General features: G+C 40.2%; 1 protein-coding gene across 2 annotated transcripts in view; it reads right to left on the reverse strand.

The window, feature by feature from the left end:
* RNF150 (ring finger protein 150) overlaps positions 1–26091 on the reverse strand; it is a 339646-nt gene that overhangs the window by 49626 nt on the left and 263929 nt on the right. For both annotated transcript variants that reach the window (XM_072621110.1, XM_072621111.1), the window contains exons 5-6: positions 15578–15674; positions 5790–6000 (exon numbers count right to left, since the gene is read on the reverse strand). In XM_072621110.1, coding sequence (XP_072477211.1) covers positions 5790–6000; positions 15578–15674 — 308 coding nt within the window. The remainder of the gene's footprint in view (positions 1–5789; positions 6001–15577; positions 15675–26091) is intronic.

The raw sequence follows: 26091 nt of genomic DNA on the forward strand, positions 1-26091 counted from the left end.
ATTGTGCATGCACTCAAAAGCTCTTTGGTGGGCCTCTGATGACAATGACATTTTTGGCAGAAATGATTCCTACTGAGCATATATAGGCTCATTTGTATTTTGCTGTGGCCATGTTCTCTGGTCCTATGGCTTTTGTGTTAGGAAACTGCCAATGTTGAGAAACCATAACCACTGACACTCTGAACCTATGAAAATGCTTCAGAATTTAGATATGAAATATAAGTTTTTGAATTAAAGATTTTGTAGCATTTTCTGTAATAAGTATGGATGGAATCAACATCCCTGGAGGGCTACTTTGTGATGCTGCAGATAACTGTTATGGTCAGAGTGCAAACTGACCCTCTTCTCAGGCTCAGCTTGTGCTGAGTTTCAATGGTTATTTTCTGACCACAAGTCTAGATTGAGGGAGATAAATTTGGTTCAGCAGCCAACTTATTTTTAAGAGAGCTGATTCAATTCCCAGGATTCTTTGAAAGAAGGCTTCATATACAGATCCTGAGAACACCTAAGAATTTAGCTCTCTTGAGAAGCTTATTCATGGCCCCAGGGATCAACCCCTTTTAACTTTCTCTCTGAGGAAACAGTTGAATAGAGGAAAAGGAGAAGAAATTCTTGGTAATGATGCCCTCATTATTTCACTAAGACTGGAAATAACCATGGACTTGGAGTTATGAGATCTGAATTCCAATTTCAATTCTGGCCCTGATGCACTGTGTGACCACTGGTAGATCACCTAACTGCAGAGAATTTGCCAACCAACTTATTTTTTAAGAAGATATGCAGAGAAGATACAAGCAAGGGCAGGAAACAGAGGGTGAATACAAAAATGTGGCTGGGATAGTAAGAAAGCTCCTAATGCAGGAAGGATAAAGCTCAAAATAAGCCAAGGTTGGCAAAGAGAATTAGGAAAAGGCTTTTTATTTTAAAGAGAAATAGGGAAAAAGGGAGAATCAAAGAAGGGGAAAGACCATGGCTTGAGATTGGATGGGAAAATGGTAAGAGACAACAGTAAAAAGGCAGAAATACTCAATTTTTATTTTTTCTCTGTCTACTTTACCCATGAGAATGACCTTTGGACTGGGAAGGACAGATCAAAACTGGCCAATGAGGACTGATACCCAAATGGATCAGTGAGCTCATTTATTTAGGATTTCCTTCCCAAAATACAGAGGGCAGCCCATTCAGGTGCATCCATTTTGTGTAGTTCTTGTCCACAAGAGAGTCTATCCAAGGTCCTGGAGGATGTCTTGACTTTCTCCAAATATTATGAATGTACTAGTGGGACCCTCTGACCATCTACTTATCATTCCTTACTCTAGCCCATTCTCTCTCCCAATCTATATAGTTTCTTGATGATATCCCTTAATCTTGCTCTTCAGAAATGCTCATTGGTTAAATGTTCTGGCCTGTATATACCTACCATGTGTCTTTCCACTGGTCTGTGGGTGATGATTTTTTTCAGAGGTAGTAGTAATATTTCATATCTGACTACCATATAGTAATACAGATAAAATTATATTATTGAAAAGATGGGCCTTTTATAGGGAGCATTAGGTCAATAAAAGAACTTGAGAGAAGTCTAATCTGCTCTCTTCCTCCTTTTCAACTCTGGATCCAGCTTGCTGTCCATCGCATCTGTTTGTCCTACATATATATATTACTGGACAGATTCTATCGTGCATCTATCCAAATGAACATTGAGAGACCTGGGCAATATCTACATCCTTCATTCCTTTGGTATTTCCTGTGTGGACGGTCTGGTCAAACTCTTTTTAGTGATAACACATGCAGAAGATAAATGAGGGTTCAGTCAGAGAACTTGATGAGTTCGTCACCTGACTCTGATGAACGTATCCTTGAATAATGAAAGAATGGACAGATGTGATTGCTGAGTCACTGGTGGTAATCTCTTAAAGCTCAGAGAGAATGAGGATACCACAGGGCTCAAGAAGGACAAATGTTTGATTTTGCAAAAAGATAACAGAATCAATAAATTATAGGTCAATGCATTTGACTATGATTTCTTTAATTTTGACAAAGAGATCACAAAAGGACAGCGTGATTTTAATGAGAATTAACTATTCTAGATTAATTGTCCTTCCTTGATGAGTTTATTTAACAAGTAAAAAAGGATGCTATAGACAGAGCTTTCCCGAAGGGTGGTATTATATGGTGGCCTCAGAGTCAGTATGACTTGGGACTCAGATCCTACCTTGAAAAATATTATTTGTGTGACTTAACCTCTTTCAGGACTCCAAATAACTCTTTGAGAACACAAAAGGAAGAGAAACTTCTGACCTGCATTGGGAAAGTGACTTTCCTCATCTTTGGGTTCCTTATATCAATGAAATCACACTTCCAGTCCCTATCTGTAGAGTTTACCTAGATTTAGAAAAAAAACTGGATACAGTATCTCATGCTATCACGTGGAAAAATGGAGGAGCATGAGAGAGGTGATAGTCCAATTAGATGGTTTAGTGATAGTACAATTAGAATGGTCAGAGTCAAAAAGAACCATTGATTGTCACTTGGGAATAATCTGTTTGGAAGTTTCTTTGATCCTCCAGCAAAGCAGAACAGACCAGACAAAAATAAATGTTCAAAGGAGAGAGTCTGTAGGAAAAGAGAGGCTGTTACATTAAGAAGACAGTAGCTATACATTATACGCTTTTGATAGTATAAAAGGTCTTTTGCCATTCTTTGAATTCTGAGCATTATGGATAGTGATTGGCACACAATCGGCACTTAATGAATGCTTGTGGACAGTAGGACTGCTTTGCAAACCCCCAAACACTGTGCAAATATCAGATATTATCATTACTATCTTCAGCCTTTGGGGGATCAAGGAATTAGTAGGCAGGGTAGGTTTTTGGTAGAATCATGTGTACAGATAAAAATCAATGAATCCAGGTAGACTGTCATACAAATGAGTCAGAACTATGTGATCTGGGAAAACTGCAGGAACTTGGAGGTTATGAAAGATGTAATGTCAGGAACATAAAAGATACATATGAAAAAAAAAAGCCTTTTACCCAAATGTCACGCTTGTGAGAAGTTTACCTTTCTTCTATCCTTTACTGTGTCTTTCAGGGGAGCTGGAAGACAAGAGTTTAAAACAAGACCTCTCTAGTTCTACCCCAAAGGCATTCTGTTTCAGAAGCATCCTACCCTGAAGTGATCAGGTGACTGTCATATAAGTGTGATGCACCGCATGGCCATGCTGATGACTAAGAAAGGAGCTGGGAGAACAGCTACGTGCTAGAGCGGAAGCAGTTGCTGGGGCAAATGAAATGGATGGGACGTGGTCAGTAGTGCAGAAGACAGATCCTCTGGGAGTATAGCCACTTCCGGTGGAGGCAGCCTGCTGCCTACAGAGTCTGAATCCCTTGCCCCATGAGAGTTGGGGAAGACGGGTGGGGATGGAGAAAGGGGTACCAGGGTAGTAAGACCTAAGGGGTAGTAGCCAGAGGCAGTGGGGCCTGCCATTGCAAGGAGGAAGCCTTCCCCAACATGCCAGCATCTTGGGACAAAGCACTGTCTGCCTCATGATAGTTATGACCCTGAGGGTGCTTCATAGAACCTGAAAAAAAGTTCTGTTCCTCCTAGAGACTAAGAAAAACCTCGTAAATTGAATGTGGATTGGGAAGAATCACATGTGCTTCATCTCTGTGTTTATTCTTTCTCTGTCTCTCTCTGTCCCTCTCTACTCTCCACCTCCTCCTCCTTCTTCTCCTTCTCCTCCTTCTCCTTCTCCTTCTCCTCTCTCTCTCTCTCTCTCTCTCTCACACACACACACACACACACACACACACACACACACACACACACACACACACACATACTCACACTTTCCCCTCTGCTATTCTTCCTGTTCCAATAGAGAAATAAGCTGAGTAACCACATCAAGGAAGAACAAGATTTAGTCTGCACTACGAATTGCGATCAATAGCCACGTTCTGCAATAGAATATTTGTTTGGCCAAGCACCTCCGCTGATTTTTACCATATATATTTTTTAAATAGTGCAGTAAAATGATTGCTAAAAATGAGATCGATGATATCAATAGGGTTGAAATATTCCTTCAGAAACAAGCATTTATTAAATGGCTACCATGTGCAAGGGACTATGCTAGGTACCTTACAGAATAGAGAAATTTCTAAGGTATGATTTCTCCCCTCTAGGAGCTTATAATCCATTCACTGTCAATTGAGAATATTCTATTCAGAAGTTCCTTTGATCTTTCAACAAATCAAAACAGACCAGACAGAAACATAACTGTCAGAAAAGAATCTCCAGGAAAACGACGTACCTATATTAAGAAGCCACCAGCCATACACCTATATACATAACACTGGCCCCAACAGCATGCTCTCAATAGATATGACCTTCATGTGCTCTCTCTGCCTGTCTTTATCCATATTATGCCGTGATACCATCTAGGTTTTTCTTTCCTCATTTATGGCAAAAATGACACACAAAAAGTAAAATTGTCCTTGTACAGCTTTGAAAACACACACACATACACACGTATACATACACACACACACACACACACACACACACACACAGAGCTATGTCTTCTTTCCAATGAATTCCAATGCCGTATTTGAATTTCCACTGCACAGTTCCACTGGGCTGAAACTAATTATTGTATTTTACGTGGTTATCGTTTTGAACTCTGAATACAAATATATGTGACTGCTTCATGGGACTGATTAGTTACTCAAACTGGGACTGACCTGTACATGCGTACATGTGTAAACACACACACACATAACTCCACAATATACACAAATTGTTCTTTACTATTAAGAATACATATATAATCTAAGTACTGTACATGTGTATATGTGTGTATATTCACAAGTATATACATAATGTACATGTGAACATATGGAGTATTTACCATACACATGTAATAGAAGTTACATAAAATACATATTATACATATGTATGTATTTTTTACCTGCCATGTGATGATGTAGCTTTGAATTGAAAAGTAAGCCGAAGAGTATAATTAAAGAACATTGGGTCATGTTTTCAATATTAAAATTCTTACTCATGTCTCAGCCTTGGGCATCAAGCTAACTGACCTTTTGCTGTGAGCTTATCTAAGATCTGATGAGGGGCCTATTCATACTATTGGCTAAGGGAGGTATTAGGATAGAGGAGAAAGAATGCTGGCTTTGAAGTCAGAGGACCAGGATTAGATGGTGATTAAGGAACCTAGCATTTTTGTGATCTTGGGTATGTCTCTTAACTTCTTCAACCCTCAGTTTCCTCATCTGTAAAATCAATGGTTGGAAAAGATGGCTTTTGTGGCCCTTTCTAACTCTATAATCCAAGTAACTCTCTTTGCACTTTTACCTGTGAAACCCTTACAGGGGTGGGGAACCTGGAACCTCAAGGCCACATGTGGTGTTCCAGGTCCTTGGGTGCAGCCTTTTGACTGAGTTGAAGTTTTACAGAACAAATCCTTTTATTAAGGGGATATGTTCTGTGAACTTTGGATTCAGTCAAAGGGCCACACTTGAAGACCCCTGAAAACTCTTGAGTTTTCCTGATGACTCAAGACCATGATATAAATTGGAACTTCAGGTTGCCTAGATTTCAGGCTTTGTCTTCAGAATGGCAATATGCTTTTATATTTTTATGGTCATCATCGGGAATTCATGCTCTGTTTCTTTAATGGTCCCCATACAAGAGATGATACCTACAGAGTGGGAAATGAGTGCTCAGAAGGCTTTGGGAATGTTGTGTGTGAGCTTGTAGAGAGAGAAGAGACTTACTGTTGGTTGTAAAGTTAACCTCCCCCTCCTGGGGAGTGGCGTCTGCATCTTGGACTACTTGTAATTCTCCCACAGTTCGGACAGCGGGATCCAATGTAACAGAACTTTCATTTACGGTTGTGTCGCTTGCACCTGTAATCTGATTGGTCGGTGGCCCCCCTATGGAACCTTCAAAGTCCGGTGGGATGTCGTCTATGCAGTCTGCATTGGGCTGATTAAAAAAAGAAAGAAAAACACTTTGAAGTTTATTTGCTATAAAACCAATGTTTACGTAGGAAGGTGAAAGAACCTATTTTAGTATTCAAGATTCTAATTATACAACAGCTCTGAGCCCAAATTCTTAGAATACAAATATGCTCAACAATAATCATGTATCAATATGATTTGTTTTCTTTGAATAATAATAATAAAAAGCTCCTTCATGGTTTTATTTTTGCCCCTATATATAGCTTATAATAATGTCTATATGATTTAAATAAAACATACATGAAAAGTTTTTTATTTCTTCAAAATCCTCCATCTGGATGGAGGGTCATGTTGTGGGTGTGGCAAGTCTGGCAGCGGCCACAGAATAAACCTCCTATAGGACATAACATACAGTTAATTTATAGGAATGGTTTTTTCTTTAAAATATTTGTTCATAGATGAGATACATTTAACAGTCAGATCATTATCCCCAAAGACTTGTGAATTATTTTTATCCTACAGAAGTGGGGGGAGAGGAGAGGGGAAGGGCAGACAGAAATATGTTTGACTTATACCTGGGAACTGCTGGTTTAAAAAAGAAATAGATTGAGGTTTTTTGTGTTTAGATGAAAAGCTCACATTCCAAAAGAACCTAGAACAAAACTTTTTCTTGTTGCATATGCAATGATTCATCACCGAAACACCCAAATTAAAATTCACAGAATCTTACGCATTGGAAAGACTCTTGGAGGTCATCTCATCCAATTTCCCATTCAGTGTAAAAATTTCTATACCAACTCTGATAGAAGGTTTTCTAGTTTCTGACTGAATACCTCCAGTGATGAGTAGCTCACTATTTCCTGAAACAGCTCATTTCATTGATGGACAGTTCTAATTTTTCTAAAATTCTTCCTTAAATTAAGTGAAATCTTCCAACCTGTTACTTTCACTCATCTGTCTCAGCTCTTCCTCATGGAGTTAAGACAAAATGTCATTGCTTTTCTATGTGACAGCACATTAAGTATCTGAGTACCAGAGGCATATCCCTATTCTCTTCTCCTTCCCATGTCCTCCTCCAAATCTTATCTTAAAGAATATTAAACATGAAGAATGGAAATGTACTTATTTTTACTCTGCTCTGACTTGCAGTGGGGAGGGAGATTGTTCTGATATACTTCTCCATTATGCCTTCTGGCATGGGTGTCTTTGCGTACTCATGTCCAAATTGGAAGCCCCAGGTTTTCTGCTGATGGGGAATGGGCTGTCCAAGGAAAGAATCTCCCTTCATGATTAGCTTACAAGGCCATCCTTTCCCTTAAATTACTTAGGCTTTTCATTTTCATTTTTTTGCAGCTTGTATACTCTATATGTGGCAAGGGGAATGAGAAAAATAATAAGGGGGAAATAGAAGGCTGAGGAGATTTGGCTGCTACTGATAAAAGGTCATTCTCCAGGTTGATCTCTGAGTCATGTGAGGGTAAGAAGGTTAGAGACTGCCCATGGTGGGCACTGTTCAGGAAGAGAAACCAGAGTTAAAGGCAAAAATGAATTTTTTAATTTAAACTTCATTAAAATGCAAACCTAATAAAAGATAAAAAATGATACAGTCCAACAGTGATGAAGCATTGAGGGAAAAGAAAGCCACTTTAATATATTATTGGTGGGACTAGTACAAAAGATTTGAAAAGCAATCTGCAATATGAAAAAAATTGATCATATCACTGGACCCAGAGCTTTTGTTAGGATTCTGTACCCACGTCATAAAAAGGGAAAATGGGGCCTATTTACACAAAAATATTCATAGCTTCTCTATTTATAATAGTAAAAAAATTGGAAACAATCTCTATGCTGAAGAACTGGAGAACGGATGAATAAATTGTGATTTATTAGATGTAATAGAATATTTGATGAAAAAAAATCAAGAAATTTGACACACACAAGGCACTGTGGAAAGAGAAATCAGTGGTGGTCCAGAATGGTATTATATACTGATTACAATGACAAACTAAAATAAAGAACTTTTTTTAAGTAAGAAGAAACATAAAACCAGAGGCCTTTAGAAGAGCTAGAAGGGGAGGCAAAACAAACAAAAATTAATTGCTTGCTATTTGTTAATTATTTTGGTTATGCCTTTTAGAGGTCCTTGGGGAACCCCCCCCCCATCTTCACCTCCTTTTTTGTTAATTTGTTTTTTTCTTGTTGATGAGGGGAAAGTATAATATTTTAAAGTGGAAGTCTGTTGTTTCTGTGCACAGATGGGATACATAGCAATGTTCTACCAAGTATTCAGTGAATACTACATTTATAGGGGAAAAGGAACAAATTGGAAAGAAAAGTTCACATAAAGCAGATGCTTTTCTTTTCTAGAGAAGTGGCTGCATTTGTTCCCTCAGGTGTATCTATTTCAACATAATTAAAAAAATACTTGTAATCAAATTTAATATGCCACATCAAAAATGTGTTAGGGAGAAGCAGCATATTAAAGTAAAATGAGTATGGATTGAACTTGTAATTCGAAGGTTATTTCTTTTAATTATATGCAAAAATAATTCTTCCAAAAAATTTGTGTTTCAAATTTTCTCCCTCCTCTTCCCTCTCTTTGAGAAAGCAAGCCATTTGATATAGGTTATACATGTGCAGTGATACAAACCATGCTTGCGTATTTGTTATATTGTGAAAGAAAATACAGACCAAAAAATAAATCTCAAGGAAAAGAAAGAAAGTTTTAAAAAATATGCTTCAATTTGCATTCATACTCCATCAGGTCTTTCTCTGGAGATGGATAGTATTTTTAATCATAAGTCCTTTGGAATTGTCTTGAATCACTATATTGCTAAGAAAACCTAAGTTATTTACAATTTATGTTGTTGTTACTGTGTACAATGTCCTGCTGGTTCTGCTTATTTCACTTTGCATCAGTTCATGAACATCTTTCCAGGTTTTCTGAGAACATTCTGAGGGTCATTTCTTACAGTACAAAACTATTTCACCACAATCATATACTCCAATTTGTTCAGCCATTCCCCAATTAATGGACATCCTCTCAATGTCTAATTCTTTGCCACCACTAAAAGAGCTCCAATAAATATTTTTGTACATTTATGTCCTTTCCCTATTCATTTTTGATCTCTTTGGGATACAGACCTAGTGGTGGTATTGCTGGGTCAAATGGTAGGCACTGCTTTTATAGCCCTCTGGGCACAGCTCAAAGTGCTCTACAGAAGGGCTGAATTAATTCATAATTTCAGGGTCTTAATTTTCTCATACCCTCTCCAGTATTTGTCATTTTCCTTTTCTGTCATATTAGCCAATCTGATAGATGTGCGGGTGGTACAAAACCACGTGATCTTGAACAAGTCTCCTACCTTCCCTGGGCCTCAGTTATCTTATCTGTAAAATGAGGAGATGGACCTAGATTACCTCTGAGGACTCTTCCCACTCTTGATCTATAAGATCTGTAAAATGAAGGGGTTGATGAGGTGATTTTCCAGTCCCTTTCAGCTCTAAGTCTATGATTCTTATTTTCAGTTAGTTTTTGTTTTTATGGTAAAAGGAATTTCTCTGATGTTGGTTGGAGGGCTAGTATAGTAGTGATAGCCATATTGGAGCCTCATTAAGTTACTCTGGGAATACTCTGTAGGAATAACAACTGTTTCATTGTATTAAACTCTGTAAATTATGAGAGTATCAGCTTGCCTTCATTGTGTTAGTTCACAAAGATAGTTGCTGAACTTATTATCTTTGGAAGAATCAGCCTAAAGAGGAGCAAAGGAGATACATTTAAGAGCTACAAAAAGCAGAATTTTTGTAAGCAGGAACAGACAGAATTTTAGTTCACATATAAGGAAGAATTCTCTGACAGGGAGTCCTGGAGGTTACCTACAAAGGGAGTGGATACCAAAGAAGAAAAAGAGTCTGTGGGAGAAAAGGGTTGCTGGGGAGGAAGAGGGGGACTCATCTTCTCTGAGGGCTCTTTGAACTTTAAAGATCCTGTGATTCTGGCAGAGTTTCATACGTTTGGAATAATTTAGGTGTGGCTCTCCCTATTGGCAGCATTAGATCACCTTTTAAGAATCTTTCCCTCCCTTCCTTCCTTCCTTCCTTCCTTCCTCCCTTCCTTCCTTCCTTCTTCCCTCCCTCCCTCCCTCCCTCCCTTCCATTCATTCACTCATTCAGTGACTAGATTATATCACTTCAGGAATATATCATTTATTTTTTCATTCAGTATATATATTTATCATCTCAAGGATATATCATTCATCTAGTATCTATATTGTATTACCTGAAGAACACTTCATTCATTCATTATCTATATTATAATGCCTTAAGAATGTTTCATTCATTCATTTCCTTGATTAGATTATCTCTTAAGAGCGAGCTCTTTCAATGATTTATTCATTAATTCATTGTTCATTTACTAAATGTCAAGCAGCAGGGACACAAACAGAAATAAAACAATACTTAGTGTCCTCAGGGACCTTATTGGAGGAAAAACCACCAAGTATGCATACAAGTAACTGCACAATAATTTCTGGGGTAGAGAGCACTGGCAGTTGGAAGGAATCATGGAAGAGCCTTAAGCCAAGTCTTGAAGGAAGCTATAGATTCTCAGAGGGGAAGGTGAGCTGTGAGCACATGCCCATCAAAGGGAACTGTCTACAAAGGCAAAGAGATGGGAGAGAGAATACCATCTATAAGGAACAGCAAAGATGTCAGTATAGTTAGAATGCAGAGTAGATGAAGGGAGATATTTATAAAAAGCCCTGAAAGGGAGAGAGTTGTCATTTTTGTTTAGTCATTTCAATTGTGTCTGATTATTCCTGACCCCATTTGGAATTTGTTTTTGCAAAAAAAAAAAAAAAAATGTTATGGTTTGCCATTTTCTTCTCCAGTTTATTTTACAGATGAAGAAACAGAGGCAAACAAGGTGAAGTGACTTGACTAGGGTCATACAGCTAGTAAGTATCTTTCGAAGCCAGATTTGAACTCAGGAAGATGAGTCTTCCTGATTCCAGGTCTGGCACTGTATCCATTGCACCACCCAGTCATCTTACTAAAAGGTAAATAGGCTGGAATTCAATTGTTAAAGGCTTTAAATGACAGAGAAGTTTCTTTTTCAATCATAGAGGAAAAAGGGAGCCATTGGGGATATTTCGGGACAAGAGTAACAGGACAAAAAATGCTTTAAAAGTATTTATTTGGCAACTGTGTAGAGGATGAACTGGTGAGGGGATAGATTTAAGGCAAGTGGGAGACTATCATAATATTCCAGGAAAGAGGCGAAAAGGGTTTGATTTATGGAAATGGGTACACGAGTGGAGTAGAAAGGGATTAATTTGATGGATATCACAGAGGTGGAAATGGATAAAACTTTGCACCTGATTGGATGTCTATGATGAGGAGGCAAGGTTGGCTCTGAGGTTGTGGACTTAGCAAGGGTGACTGCAAGGATGGTGGTACTCTCAAAAGAGAGGGAAGGAAGTGAGGGCAAAGGGTGAACTTTTTAGGGGGTGGGGAAGGTAACAAATTCTGTTTGGACCTGCTGAGCTCACATTTATGATTCCGTACCTCCAAATACTGGAGAAAATTCAGAAGTAAACTGGATCACTTTTCAGAACCCCTCAAAATGGACGCTTTGGGAAAGCACAGCGACTCAAGGTGATTTGTAATCAGCAGAAATTAGAGATGCTTCATTTTTCAGAGGCTGTTCTGTTTTCAGTTGTGTGTATTGGTAGAATTTGTTGGTTAAAAGTTGTGCTAGAAAAGGTGAGTGACATCACTTATTCCAATATAATTCTGGTGTTGTTATTCAGACAATTCTGAATAAAGTTTAGTTCAAATTTGGCAAATACACTGAATTAGGACTGGGATCTCTGAGCCTTGCTTCCTTCAGCCATCATACTTGCAAGTTTCAGAAATAACCTCAAATGAAACTATTTTAAAGAACAGAGAGACAAACTTGTAACTTATTTTCACATACATTTCAGAGAGGTCTCTGGAAGCCTACAGGATGCGTAGAGAAAAATGCTAATTAGACCAAGAAGCCAAAAATTAGAAACTTCGTTTGGCCTTTCTGGTCATATTCTGATAGGGGAATTCTAGAACTCCTTTTGTTACGAATAATGATGGTAGCAATGAAAAGAACTCCCATTCCGATGGGACCTGAAAGTTTATGAGGCACCTTCTTCCCAACTTGTGGACAGAGATAATGCAGGAAGCTTTGGAAATATAAGTTACTGGCAAGAGAAACCATTACAATAACCACATCCAATGGATTTTTGATTTGGAAGGGAACTCAGAGCCCAGCTGGTCTGAGCCACACCTGAACAAGAATCTTCTCCATAATACCCGAGGAATGAACTCCAGTATTTAAAGGGAACCCACTACTTCCCATGGTCACCCACTCCACTTCTGAACAAATTTACTGAACAACATAGCCCTCTGGTATGTGATGACCCTTTATAGCTACTACACTATCAAACAAGTCCTTTTAGTTTTGAAGTCCTGCAAAGATTTTGGAGCTCATCTCTCTCTCTCTCTTTCCCCCCTTTCTCATTCTCTTTGTCTCTCCATACCCCTCCCTCTCCTGTCTCTCTGTCTCCCTCTCCCTTCTTCCCTCTCTCTCTTCTCTCCCCTTTCTCATTGTCTTTCTCTTTCCCCCTCCCTCTTTTGCCCTTCCTCATTCTCTCTGTCTTTCTCCATCCCCCTCCCTATCTCTACTCTGTCTCTCTCTCTTCTCTCCCCTTTTCATTCTCTGTCTCTCTCTTCCCCTTTCCCTCTTCTCATTCTTTGTTTCTCCATCCCCCTCCTATCTTTTCTCTGTCCCTCCCTCCCTCCATTCTTCCCTCTCTCCTTTCTCATTCTCTGTCTCTTTCTCTCTCTTCCTCTCTTTTCCCTCTTTCTCATTCTCTCTCTCTTTCCCCCTCCCTCCTCTCTCCTCTTTTTCATTCTCTCTCTCTCTCCTTCTCTCTTTCTTTCTTGCTCTCCTTCCCTCCATCTCTCCCTCTCCCTTCTCTCTTCCCCATCATCCCCTTGCTGTTCCACCTCCCTCAACTCTCTTGAGAGGCAACTTGGCATGGCGGATAGAATTATGGTCTCTGAGTCAGGAATATCTGGGTTCATGTCCCACCTCTGAAGTTTACTAACAATGTAGCCCTGGGCAAGTCACCTAACCTCTCTGGGTCTCAGTTCCCTCATCTATAAAATGATAAGGTTGGAATAAAAGGTTTTTAAATGCCCATCTGACTCTAAATCTACAACTCCTTGTAAAAAGTCCTTAGTACAGTGCCTGGCACATAGTCAGTACTATATAAATGCTTATTCCCTCCCTCCCCAGTCCAGCCCCCTTCAATCTTTCCTATTTCTCTATCCATATAAATATAAACACATATATTAGAGCCTTTGGGATTTGTAATTTCATGGCTATAGGGAATGACTAATGTGGAAATCCCACCCTCAGATGCAGACCAACAGCTCATCTATGACTCAATCTTCCGAGAGCTGCCCAGGGTCTTTGAGAGGATCAATAACTTATATAGGGTCATGAAAACAGTACATACTGGAGGCAGGAATTCAACTCGGGTCTTCTTGACTGCAAGACCAACCCTCTATCCATGACACACTACCTCTCCTATAGCTCATGTTGCTGTTCCTTTGTGTCCAACTGTTTATGACCCCGTGGACCATACTGTCCATGGGCTTTTCTTGGTAAAGGTACTGGAGTGGTTTGCCATTTCCTTCTCCAATGGATTAAAGCAAAGAGAAGTTAAGTGACCTGGCCAGGGTCACACAGCTACTAAGTGTCTGAGGCTGGATGTGAACTCAGGTCTTCTTAACTTCAGACCTAGTGCTCTATCCACCTTGTTGCCTCCTCATCTCATGTAAATGCATATAAATATTTTGCATACAGAAATTAGATATAACCCAAATGTAAGCAGAGGAAGTTCTTGATACATTGAGTTCTAAGGGTGTTTTTCTAAGGCACACACATAGGGGTTATAGCCTGGGTTTGGAGCTAGGTTTCCCACTCATAATGGATTTTCCTCATGCAGACTCTGTATTTATGACTACAGACTGACAATTTAGCGGTCTGCTCCTCCAATGCTTGCCTGGCCCTGTATTCACACAAGCTGATTTGTGCTGTGAGCATAAAGCGTAGAGATCAGGACCCCCCGGGCATGAAGGCAGCTGGGACATGGGAAGAAAAGCCAGGCTAAATGCACATCAATGCCATCGATCACTGCCCTTCAAGGTCCCCCCTCCTGCCCTACTATCTCAAAAGCTCTAAGAGAATCAGAGCTAGCGGGATTTCTCTCTTTCAGTGATGATTTTTGTCACAGTCCTTATTTCATTAACATCGTGGGATGGTTCATCCTCTTCTGATTTCACTTCGTCATTAGGAGTGAAGGGATAAGGCTGGGGTGCAAGGGGGAAGGGCAGGGAGGGAAGGATTGATATCTGGGGCTCCCATACTCGTTAAGGTCTGGTTTTTTTCAAACACTGTCTTTTGTTGAACTCTTCTCTTTCTTGCACAACCCTGGGATCTGGGAGTTTGGCCTGCTGCCTGCCTTCATCTGTTCAGGAAGAACATACATATAACAGCTGGTGGCTCACTAGCCACCATTGTTTGTGGGTTAAACTTGACACGGTGCTGGAAAAGTCTTTTTTTCCTCAGCTTGAAGCCAGCTGGCTGGAGTCTCCTCACTGGGGGAGACACTGAACTTTTTATGGATATTTGGAACTGAGGGGGGGCTCAGTCTGATGGCAGAATGGAAACTAGGTCCTGTCTCCAATATCCTGGACACTGAAAAATCTACACATAGACCTTTATTTAACAGCTAAACAGTCTTTGAGGCATTCTCTCCCATACCATTGTGTTCCCTCATGTTGTTACGAACTTCTCAAGTAGCTCGGAGGCTAGTACTCAGATTGGGCCCAGAGAATGAAGTAGCAAAAAAAAAAGCAGTCAGGGTAGTTTCCTACTACACCGTGTCAAGCAGGTGATAGAAATACAACAGATGTATCACTTAAGTGAACATGGACTGGTTTTTTTTCCTCATTTTTGAGAACTGTCACCACTCATGCAAATTATAACCAGAATAGGACTTAATAGAGGCATTGCCTGATATTCCTAGAGGTTAAGTGACTTACTTAGGGTCACACAGAAAGTGTCAAAGGTGAGATTTGAACCCAGGTAGTCTAGACTTCAGGCTCAGTATTCTGCCCATTATATCTGTTTGTCCCATGGTAAGCAAGAAAAGGAGAAGGCTAATTGCATGAAAAGCATCTTGACACTGAGGAATGATGATCTAGAATGAAACAGGGGCTGGGAAAACCCCTAGTGATAAAATTGCCCATAATGAGAACAAAATGAAAGGAAAGACACCCCCAGACAAAGGAGCTCATGTGAGGTTAACTCAAATGGTGTCACTCCCGTGATGTCCCTATCTTGGGGATGGCTACAATGGACAGCTCAGAAGAAGAAGAAAATTCCCAAGCAATAACTTAGGATTCTTTTCCCCTTTGTGTTTGTAAGCAAGTAGAAAAGAAAAGGAGGAGGTTGGCATGGAGGGGGTGAGAGCTGGGGTGGGGGAGTTGCTTACCGGAATGCCCAGGGCCTTAAGGATGTTCATTTTGCACATGGGGCAGGTCCGATGGTCTAGCAGCCATGGGTCCACACAGGATTTGTGGAAAAGATGCCTGTAAGGAGAGTCATAGAATTTTAGTACTGGACATCACTCAGCCCTTCCTAACAAGGTGAAGTGAACTGTCCAAAGTCACAGTGAAAGAATCGTGTCCAGGACTGAAACCCTCATCTACTTACTGCTGTTCAACTGTTCTTTTTAGGCAATTAGATGACGCAGTGAATGGAGGGCTGGGCCTGGAGTCAGGAAGACTCATCTTCCTGAGTTCAAATATGGCATCAGATGCATACTAGCTGTGTGACCCCGGGCAAATCACTTAACCCTTTTTGCCTCAGTTTCCTCATCTGTAAAATGAGCTGGAGAAGAAAATGGCAAACCACTCCATTATCTTTGCCAAGAAAACCCCAAATGAGGTCACTAAGAGTTGGACATGACTGAGACAACTGAACAACACAGGTTTTTTCATGATACCAGGAATATATTTCAACTCTTATTCATCTTGTTTCAAGAAGGTGTGTGTGTATGTGTATGTGTGTGTGTGTGTGTGTGTGTGTGTGTGTGTGTGTGCATGTATGTTAAAATATTCTCAGCTTTGCCTAGTAGATTTAGAAAATGTGGGGCATGTGGAAACAGGGAGGCTTTTCCCCTGCTCCAACATAGCACGGACATGGCAGCTTCCCAACATTAACAGGAAGAACATTAGTGGACAGAATGACTTTCTATTTCTTCTTCTGGATGTAGCTGAAAGAGAGCTAGATTTGAAGTGAGAAAGCTGTCTGAGCTCATGTCCTGTCATTGACTAGTTTTACCATTTTGACTTCTCCCAGCCTATACGCATTTCCTAATCTGTAAAATGGGACTAACACTGGACTCCTTGCCTCCTGGGGTTGTTTTGAGGATTAAGTGAGATAGTTTGGATAAACTGCAAAGTGCTAAATCGTTTATTATCACTGCCCTCAAATAAGACAGCTGCCTCTGCTATCTCCTCCAGTTATAAAAAAAATGGGTAGATTCATATGTGTGGTACTATCGAGATGCTAAGGGAAATCAGAGAAGGGAGATTACTTTTGCTTGGGGTTTTGGAGAAGGCTTCATGAAAGAGGAGACATCTAAGCTGGACCTTAAAAGATCGGTAAGACTTCAGAAAGCTAAATTGAAGAAGAGTGTTTTCCTGATGGAAAGAACTATGTCAGCAATGACATAGAGGTAAGAAATCTCAGAATATGTCCACAGAGCATTCAGAAACATAGATCTGGGCAGGAGACTAGGAGAAGGAAAATATCGTAAGATAAAATAGGTTAGAGTTAGGTTGTAGAGGGCCTTGAATGCCAGATTAAGGAGATTGATCTCTACTCAGTAGTTTGTGGGGAAAGGGAGTGATTTATCTGGATAAAGAATACAGAATAGAGTAGAGAAGTGTTAGGCCTGATGGCAGGTTGACTGACTAATTTGATAGCCCACATGACATTTAACAGTGGTCTGAATGAGGGTGATGGTCATGGTAATGGAGGGGACAGATGAAAGAGTTACTGCAGAAGTAGAATCTGTAGACTTGCTAACCAGATGGAGGTTAAAAGGTAGGGACAGGAGAGGTCAAAGGAGATTTCTAGCCTGAGTGATTGGGAAAATAAGGGATTATTAACAGAATTAGTAAAGTCAGGGAGAGGAATAGTATATTTTTGCGGGGGGGAAGGGGAGAATTATGATGTCCAATTTTGGACATTCCCTTCAATCCAATTCAAGTAACATTTATTAAGTACCAATTATGTGCCAGGTACTGAGCTGGGTATTGGGGATATAAAGACTTTAAAAAAAAGAAGAAAAAATGGCTCCTGCCCTCAAGGAATTTATTCTAATTAAGAGGACACAACATACATGCCAATAAGCAAATACACAGTGATTTTAAGAGGGAGAGAATGACAGCACTTATTTCTATTACCTTCTTATTTTTATAGTCCTTTCATTCTAGTGACTACCCTCTGGTAATTATTTTCTGTTTATCCTGTATTTTTTTTTTTTTGCATGTTGTCTCCCACTTTGGTTGTAAACTCCTTGAGGACAGAGACTGCCTTTTGTCTCTTTTTATGTCCCCAGAACTTAGCACAGTTCCTGACACATGATATAATACCCAGCTTAATAAATGTTGATTGACTTATAACCCTTGGGAGTGGGGGAAGGGAGGACATGTGTCATCTAGGATGGCAGCATGACATCTAGGTTCACATCTAAAGAGGTCGGGGCCGAAAATAGAGATCTGCATAGGGGTGATCATTGGGTAAGATGACCAGTGAAGGAGAAGAGAAGAAAAGTGAGAAAGACAGCTTCATAGGAAGAAGAGCCAGTGAAGGATGGAGGGTAGGAGCAGTTGGAGACGTAGGAACAAAAGTAGGAGAATGGTTTCTGGCTCTTCATGTCTACATCACCATCCTAGGTCAGACCTTTATCCCTTCTTGGCTGGGCTACTGCAGCAGCCTTCTAAATGACCTCTCTGCTACTGGTCTTTCCCCCTTCTCATTCATCTCGCACAATGTCAGTGGACGAGTCTTCCTAAAGCATGGCTCAGTGTAAATCCCCTTGCTTAAAAATCCTTAATGGGTCCTCTTTGCCTACTAAGTCAAATACTGTCAGTGTAACTGTGTGCACTGTCTTTACTTTATGTCATTTTCAGAATGTACAAAGGAAGTTAATGACCAAAAGAAAACAAGGGGATGACAAAGGTCAACAGAAGGATTGAAAAGATAAAACATAATTATTCTAGTCCAGGGGTTTGTTGGAGCTGGCTTGAACTTGACATATGTTAAATCTTCAGCATGAACATCTGATATACCTCAAAAATCATCAAATGCTACAAATTAGGGTTTGATTTATTGTTCTGTTGATTGTGTAGGCTTTAGAAAGTGATGCAGAAAATGTTCATAATGCAGAATAAACTAAAAAAAGTGTTACATTCTTCTCACACTCCAACCCCCACCCCCGACTGTTCTTTCTACCACCATATCCATGCTTGTTTCAACATATATACTGAGTGCCAACAAGGCAGGATCAAAGCATTGAAAGCTAGAAAGGGGAAGAGGGATGGTCTGGTTCAATTCCTTCCTTTTACAAATGAGGAGACTGAAGCCCACAGAGATGAAGTGATATGCAGGCATCAAGTGCTACATGGTGGATAAGAGGCAGAGCCTGGATTCTAACTGTGATCCCTCTGACTCCCAACAGAGGGCTTTTCCTACTACTCATAGATCTTCACATAAAATCAGATACTCTTGGAATCCTGTATGTTGGGCTGCAATCTAGATTCCTTACCCTGCCCCTAAACAGGGAAGAAAAATCCAAGATAGCAGCAGATGTGTGAATACAAAAAGAGAACCAGGAGGGAGGTGCACCCCAAGCCTAAAGAAGTCAATCAACCAACAAGTGACATTTGTTAAGCATCCATTGCGTCAGGCACTGTGTGTGCTAGGTACAAATAAAAATCTCCTAGACTGTGCATTTTCTCCCTCCTTTGTACAGTTTCCAACATATGTCATCACCAACAAATACTGTTAGCAGGCACTTTGACGAATGATCATATGAACATCTAGACACATTATTTTCTTCCCTGAAGAGAGGAAATGGTCATAAGCGGCAATGAGAAATGGACTCATGAAGAGAGGACAGAGTTCGCAGAAATACTGAGTAAGGGAAGGTAAAGGTCAATGAAGTCTCCTTCCTTTTCCTTCCAGACTTGGGATTTTATCAGTGTGACATGCAGACCAGACAGAGAATTTATCTACTTTATGGGCCTAAAGGAACTGCCAGGAGCAATTAGAGTTTAAGTGACCTGTCACCCATGATTTTTGTTTGCTACTCAGTCTTTTTAGACTCTTCTTGACTTTATTTGGGGTTTTCTTGGCAAAGATACTGGAGTGGTTTGCCATTTCCTTCTCCAGTTCATTTTACAGATGAGCAAACTGAGAAAAACAGGGTTATATGACTTGTCCAGAGTCACATAGCTAGTAAGTGCCTGAGATCACATTAGAACTCATGAGAATGAGTTTATTTGACTCCAGGACCAGTACTCTATCCACTGCACCATCGAGCCGCCCCTAATCACACCACTCATGATCACACATATCAGTTATAGGTGACAGGCAATATTTGAACCCAGATCTTCTTGGATTTTAAGGTCACTCCACTGGTCAACTATGTATCCCCCCTTTATTTACATTTAAATAGGAGACATACATAAGAAGATGTAGTCCTCTTTTTTAGGCCCAGTGGGATATTAAAAAACTTAGAAAAGAAAGTGTTTTTTTTAACAAACATTAAATAAAGCTAATCATAATTATATATTTATACACACATATATGTGTGTATAGACTTTATATGTGTACATGCATAATATGTACACATGTATATATATATATACACACATATATACATATACATATATATGTATACACATACACACGAGCTTTTTTGTTTTCTTGGAAACTTGGGGAGGGGTCCTATCTTGCCTAGGTGGGAAGCATAACAGCTATTCATGGGCCTGATCTGACTGCTGATTAACATGAAAGCACTGATCTGCTCCATTTCCATTTCTGACCTGAGTCAGTCTGTTCTACATCAAGCAGCCTGGTGGCCTGTCACATCCAGCAGGACTCATCAATATGGCACCAGACTTGAGTGCACATACCTGACTGGCTTTCCTAAATTGGTACCTGACTGAATGCAGACACCTGATTGGCTTTAACCCCTTCCCCCTTTCCTCCCCACTGTAGGTCTGAATTCCTGGTCTGTAGAGAACCACCAGCTTTGGCATGTGCCACCATATCTGACTATACATTGGTTTTTAAAAGCAAATAATTTGGACAATGTGAGAATCTGATTTGCTGACTTATTCATATTTCTTAAAAACCTTCTTTTAAAAATTTTTTTTTGGGGAGCAGTGGGAAAGAATAAATTCTTGTAAAAATAAATTTTAGAAAGAAAAATAATAAAAGCAACATTTCTTTTCCAACTTGGTGGGTTTTTATATTTGTTTTTTAAATGTTTTCATGGTTCACCTATACTTTCTATTGTGATATTATTTTCCTTTGTCATATTTCTCTCCTCTCCTCTCCTCTCCCACATCCTCCTTTTCAACATTGTGGAGGGAGGGAGGGAGGCTATTTCTTTTCCAGTCTCCTTGACTTGTTCACTTCTGTCATGTGTGCTGGCTTCTGCCTCCATTAGAGACCTTGCTACCATAGCTAAAAGAAGAACAGCTCCATCCTCCCTATGGCATTGGCTCACACTTCTCCCTCTCCCTCAGGCAACACAGCTAATAAGGTGTTCGAGTTGCACTGGCACCTAGAGAACCAATACCAATGCAGCCTTTCCCATCTGAAATGCTAAGTGGGTCTACACTAAGCTTGCAATTCACTTTAGAGCCCCTTAAACAACTTATTTGGCATAGTGTTCCATACAACAAGAGTGTGGAAAACCTTTTCACAGTGTCGCTGGGTTGCATTACAACCACTCTTCATGACTCCACTGGAAAAGAAAAGGTGTATTTGGGAAAAGCCAACATACTTCCAACGCATCTGCTGTCACACGGATGCTCCTTCTCTCAGGTGTATTTAAGAATTCATAGGAGCATGGTATGTAGAGCTGGAAGGGACCTTCCAAGTCTTCTAGTCCAGCCCCTGGATAATATAGAGGACAGTACAAAGCAAAGAGAAGCGATGTGATTGGCCCAAGGTCACAAAGGTAGAAAGTAAGTGGAAGAGCCTCATTTGACCCCTGCTTTTTGGATACCAAATCTAGCATCCTTTTCATGGTACTATGTTGCCTTCCAGCTTCAGTCTCAGAGTTGAATCCAAACATGATGTGTCAAAAAGGTTCTGTCCTCACGGTTGTGAACTTTTGCCACTTGGATAGAAAGTCAAGACCAAAAAAAGAGAAGTTCATTTGGGGTACACTCAATTGACCCAGAATGTCAAAATTATCAAATTCAGTTCAATTCAATCTGACAAACATCTATTAAGTGACTCCCAAGGACAGTGTTGTAGATAAAAATGCAGAAATGAGACAATCTATACTCAAGAAACTCTCTCCTAGGGCAAGGGGTGGGATATACATATATGGGCAATTAAAGATTTTAGAAGGAAAATTAGAAGGCTTCATGAATAAGTAACGACTTAAGCTTAGCCCTGAAGGTAGATAAAATGTCTGAGGAACCAGTGAGGAAGGAATTAACTCCAGCCAAGGAGAATAACTTGGGTCTCAGAATGCCAATTTAGTTGACAATGAAGTTCATGATAGGGAGTAGTAGTAAAAATAATTAGTGGTTATACAGTGCTGTAAAGTTTGTAACATGCTCTACATACATTATCCTTCCTTCCTCCTTCCCTCCTTCCTTCTTTCCTTCCTTCCTTCCTTCCTTCCTTTTCTTTCCTTCCCTTCCCTTCTATTTTTTTCTCTCTCCTTCCTTCCTTTCTTCCTTTTCTTTCCTTCCTTTCCCTTCTATTCTTTTTTTCTCTCTCTTTCCCTCCTTCTTTCCTTTCCTCCCTCCCTCCATTCCTTTCATAAGGGTATCAGAAACTATAAAAATGTTTTACTGGCACCTCTACAATAAAAGGCCATTAATGTAGCCAGGCAGGAGTTGGATAATGACCTTTTCCCTCTGGCCTTATTTTGTTGCAAGGCCTTTCTCTCCTCCTACTCTTGTCCACAGGAAATTAAAAGTTTTAGAATTGAGAAGATAATAGACCTTGAACTTGAGCTCTTGGAAAATTATTGGGAAATTATCTCCTGCAAGAATGATGCCTGTGCGGGAGGAGGAGCCAAGATGGCAGAGTAGAAAGACATACATATGCTAGCTCCAAATCCACAGCCCATAAAATACCTGTAAAGAAGAACTCCCAGCAAATTCGGGAGCAGTAGAAGCCACAGAAAAATGGAGCAGAGGAGATTTCTCTTCCAGAGAGACCTGAAAAACTGACCCGAGAGGTTGCGCACTGGACCTGGAGCAGAGCCCAGCCCTGCCTGGGCCGCGTGGCACCAAGAGGAGCAGATCTGAGTGGGCTTCAGGGACAGAATCTCCAGCAGCTGCGCAGGTCCCTCCACCCACTGACGCCAAAGGTCGGTGAGAGTCTTTTTGGCTCACTGAGAGGGGAGTGGGGTGTCCCCATGACTCAGGCCCCCGTGGGAGGCAGCAGCTGAGGCAGCAGCAGACAGGGGCTCTCAAAGCAGGCGGGAGCTCAGATCCATTGTTGAAGGTCTCCACATAAACCCCCTGAGGGAAGTGAGCCCCATGTGGCAGCCCTGCCCCTACCTAAGCACCTGAACTTAATCTCACACTGAATAGCAGCCCTGCCCCTGCGGAAAACCCTGAGTCTGGGAAGCAGTATTTGAATCTCAGACCCCAAGCACTGGCTGGGTGGATCTGGAGGCGAGGTGGGTGTGGAGAGGACACTCAGAAGTCAAGTCACTGGCTGGGAAAATGACCAAAAAAGGGGAAAAAAATAAGACCACAGAAGGTTACTTTCTTGGTGAACAGATATCTCCTCCCATCCTTTCAGATGAGGAAGAACAAGTCTTACCATCAGGGAAAGACACAGAAGTCAAGGCTTCTGTATCCCACACATCCAGAATAAATATTCCATGGGTTCAGGCTATGGAAGAGCTCAAAAAGGATTTTGAAAATCAAGTTAGAGAGGTGGAGGAAAAACTGGGAAGACAAATGAGAGAGATGCAAGAAAAGCATGAAAAGCAGGTCAATATCTTGCTAAAGGAGACCCCAAAAATGCTGAAGAAAATAACACCCTGAAAAATAGGCTAACTCAATTGGCAAAAGAGGTTCAAAAACCCAACGAGGAGAAGAATGCTTTAAAAAGCAGAATTAACCAAATGGAAAAGGAGGTTCAAAAGCTCACTGAAGAAAATAGTTCTTTCAAAATTAGAATGGAACAGATGGAGGCTAATGACTTTATGAGAAACCAAGAAATCACAAAACAAAACCAAAAGAATGAAAAAATGGAAGATCATGTGAAATATCTCATTGGAAAAACAACTGACCTGGAAAATAGATCCAGGAGAGACAATTTAAAAATTATGGGACTACCTGAAAGCCATGATCAAAAAAAGAGCCTAGACATCATCTTTCATGAAATTATCAAGGAAAACTGCCCTGAGATTCTAGAACCAGAGGGCAAACTAAGTATTCAAGGAATCCATTGATCACCGCCTGAAAGAGATCCAAAAAGAGAAACTCCTAGGAACACTGTGGCCAAATTCCAGAGTTTCCTGGTCAAGGAGAAAATATTGCAAGCAGCTAGAAAGAAACAATTCAAGTATTGTGGAAATACAATCAGGATAACACAAGATCTAGCAGCTTCTACATTAAGGGATCAAAGGGCATGGAATAGGATATTCCAGAAGTCAAAGGAACTAGGACTAAAACCAAGGATCGCCTACCCAGCAAAACTGAGTATAATACTTCAGGGGAAAAAATGGTCTTTCAATGAAATAGAGGACTTTCAAGCATTCTTGATGAAAAGACCAGAGCTGAAAAGAAAATTTGACTTTCAAACACAAGAATGAAGAGAAGCATGAAAAGGTGAACAGCAAAGAGAAGTCATAAGGGACTTACTAAAGTTGAACAGTTTACATTCCTACATGGAAAGACAATATTTGTAACTCTTGAAACTTTTCAGTATCTGGGTGGTTGGTGGGATTACACACACACATACACACACAGACACTCACACACACGCACACACACACAGAGACAGAGCACAGAGTGAATTGAATAGGATGAGATCATATCTTTAAAACATGAAATTAAGTGGTGAGAGAGAAATATCTTGGGATGAGAAAGGGAGAAATGGAATGGGGCAAATTATCTCTCATAAAAGAGGCAAGCAAAAGACTTATTAGTGGAGGGAAAAAGAGGGGAGGTGAGAGAAAAACATGGTTTACTTTCATCACATTTGATTAAAGGAAGGAATAAAATGCACACTCATTTTGGTATGAAAACCTTTCTTACAATACAGGAAAGTGGAGGTGAAGGGGATAAGCAGGGTGGAGGGGATGATGGAAGGGAGGGCAATGGGAGGAGGGAGCCATTTGAAGTCAACACTCTTGGGGAAGGACAGGATCAAAAGGGAGAATAGAAGCAAAGGGGGGCAGGATAGGATGGAGAGAAATATAGTTAGTCTTACACAACACGACTATCATGGAAGTCATTTGCAAAACTACACAGATATGATCTATATTGAATTGCTTGCCTTCCCAAAGGGAATGGGTGGGGAGGGAGGGATGAAGAGAAGTTGGAACTCAAAGTTTTAGGAACAACTGTCGAGTTCTGTTCTTGCTAGTAGGAAATAAGAAATACAGGTAAAGGGGTACAGAAAGTTATCTGGCCCTACAGGACAAAAGAGAAGAGAGGGACAAGGGAAGGGAGGGATGATAGAAGAGAGGGCAGATTGGTGATAGGGGCAATTAGAATGCTTGGTGTTTTGGGTGGGGGGAGGGGACAAATGGGGAGAAAATTTGGAACCCAAAATTTTGTGAAAATGAATGTTAAAAGTTAAATAAATAAATTTTTTAAAAAAAGAATGATGCCTGTGTAATTAGCTGCTAGAAATTAATTGGGAAGTCATGCAAATCTTTTAGCCCTAAGATAGAAAGAGAAAGACAGAGAAGTCTTTGATAGAGACACAAGCCATAGTGACCAGGAAATATTCAAAAATTCTAAAAGGACTAAGTAACTGGAAGTGGCTCTGCTCTGAGATCTTTACATTTGGGGCAAAGAATTTTTCTTTTTTTTTTTTTTTAAATACAAAATTAATTAATTTTCTTTTTAGTTTTCAGCATTCACTTCTATAAGATTTTGAGTTTTGAATTTTCTTCCCCTGCCTCCTCCCCAAGATGGCGTGCAACCTGATATAGGATATATTTTCATATTAAACATATTTTCACATTAGTCATGATGTAAATAAGAATTAGAAATAATAGGAGGAACCATGAGAAAGAAGCAAAACAAAACAGCAAAAGACAAGGATAGCAAATAGTATCCTTTCATCTGCATTCAGACTCCAAGTTCTTTCTCTGGATGTTGATAGCATTTTCCATTGTGAATCTTCTGGAGTTGTCTTAGATAAGAATCTTCTTTTGAGAGAAATTTCTATTTCAGGAAAGGCTTGGTCTGAAAGGCAGACCAGGACTACTCTCAGGTAGCCAGTCCCAAACTTAATTCCTATTTTTGAATCATATTTCCTGGTTAATGAAGTTTGCATTATTTGTATGAGATGTAAGATACCCCAAATCTGTTTGTCTATCCTCCTTTTTCCTTTTCCCTCCTCAATATTTTAATACATTTTCTTTTTGTTACACCACAATCTCTTTCCAGTGACCTCTTCTGCCCACCTCATCCTCTACCTTAACCTCCTTCACTACAGAAGGACTAAAAAGCTAAACTTTCTGATACAGAAACCACAACTTAACAA

Source organism: Notamacropus eugenii, chromosome 6 (genome assembly GCF_028372415.1).
Source record: "Notamacropus eugenii isolate mMacEug1 chromosome 6, mMacEug1.pri_v2, whole genome shotgun sequence".
NCBI lineage: Eukaryota > Metazoa > Chordata > Mammalia > Diprotodontia > Macropodidae > Notamacropus > Notamacropus eugenii.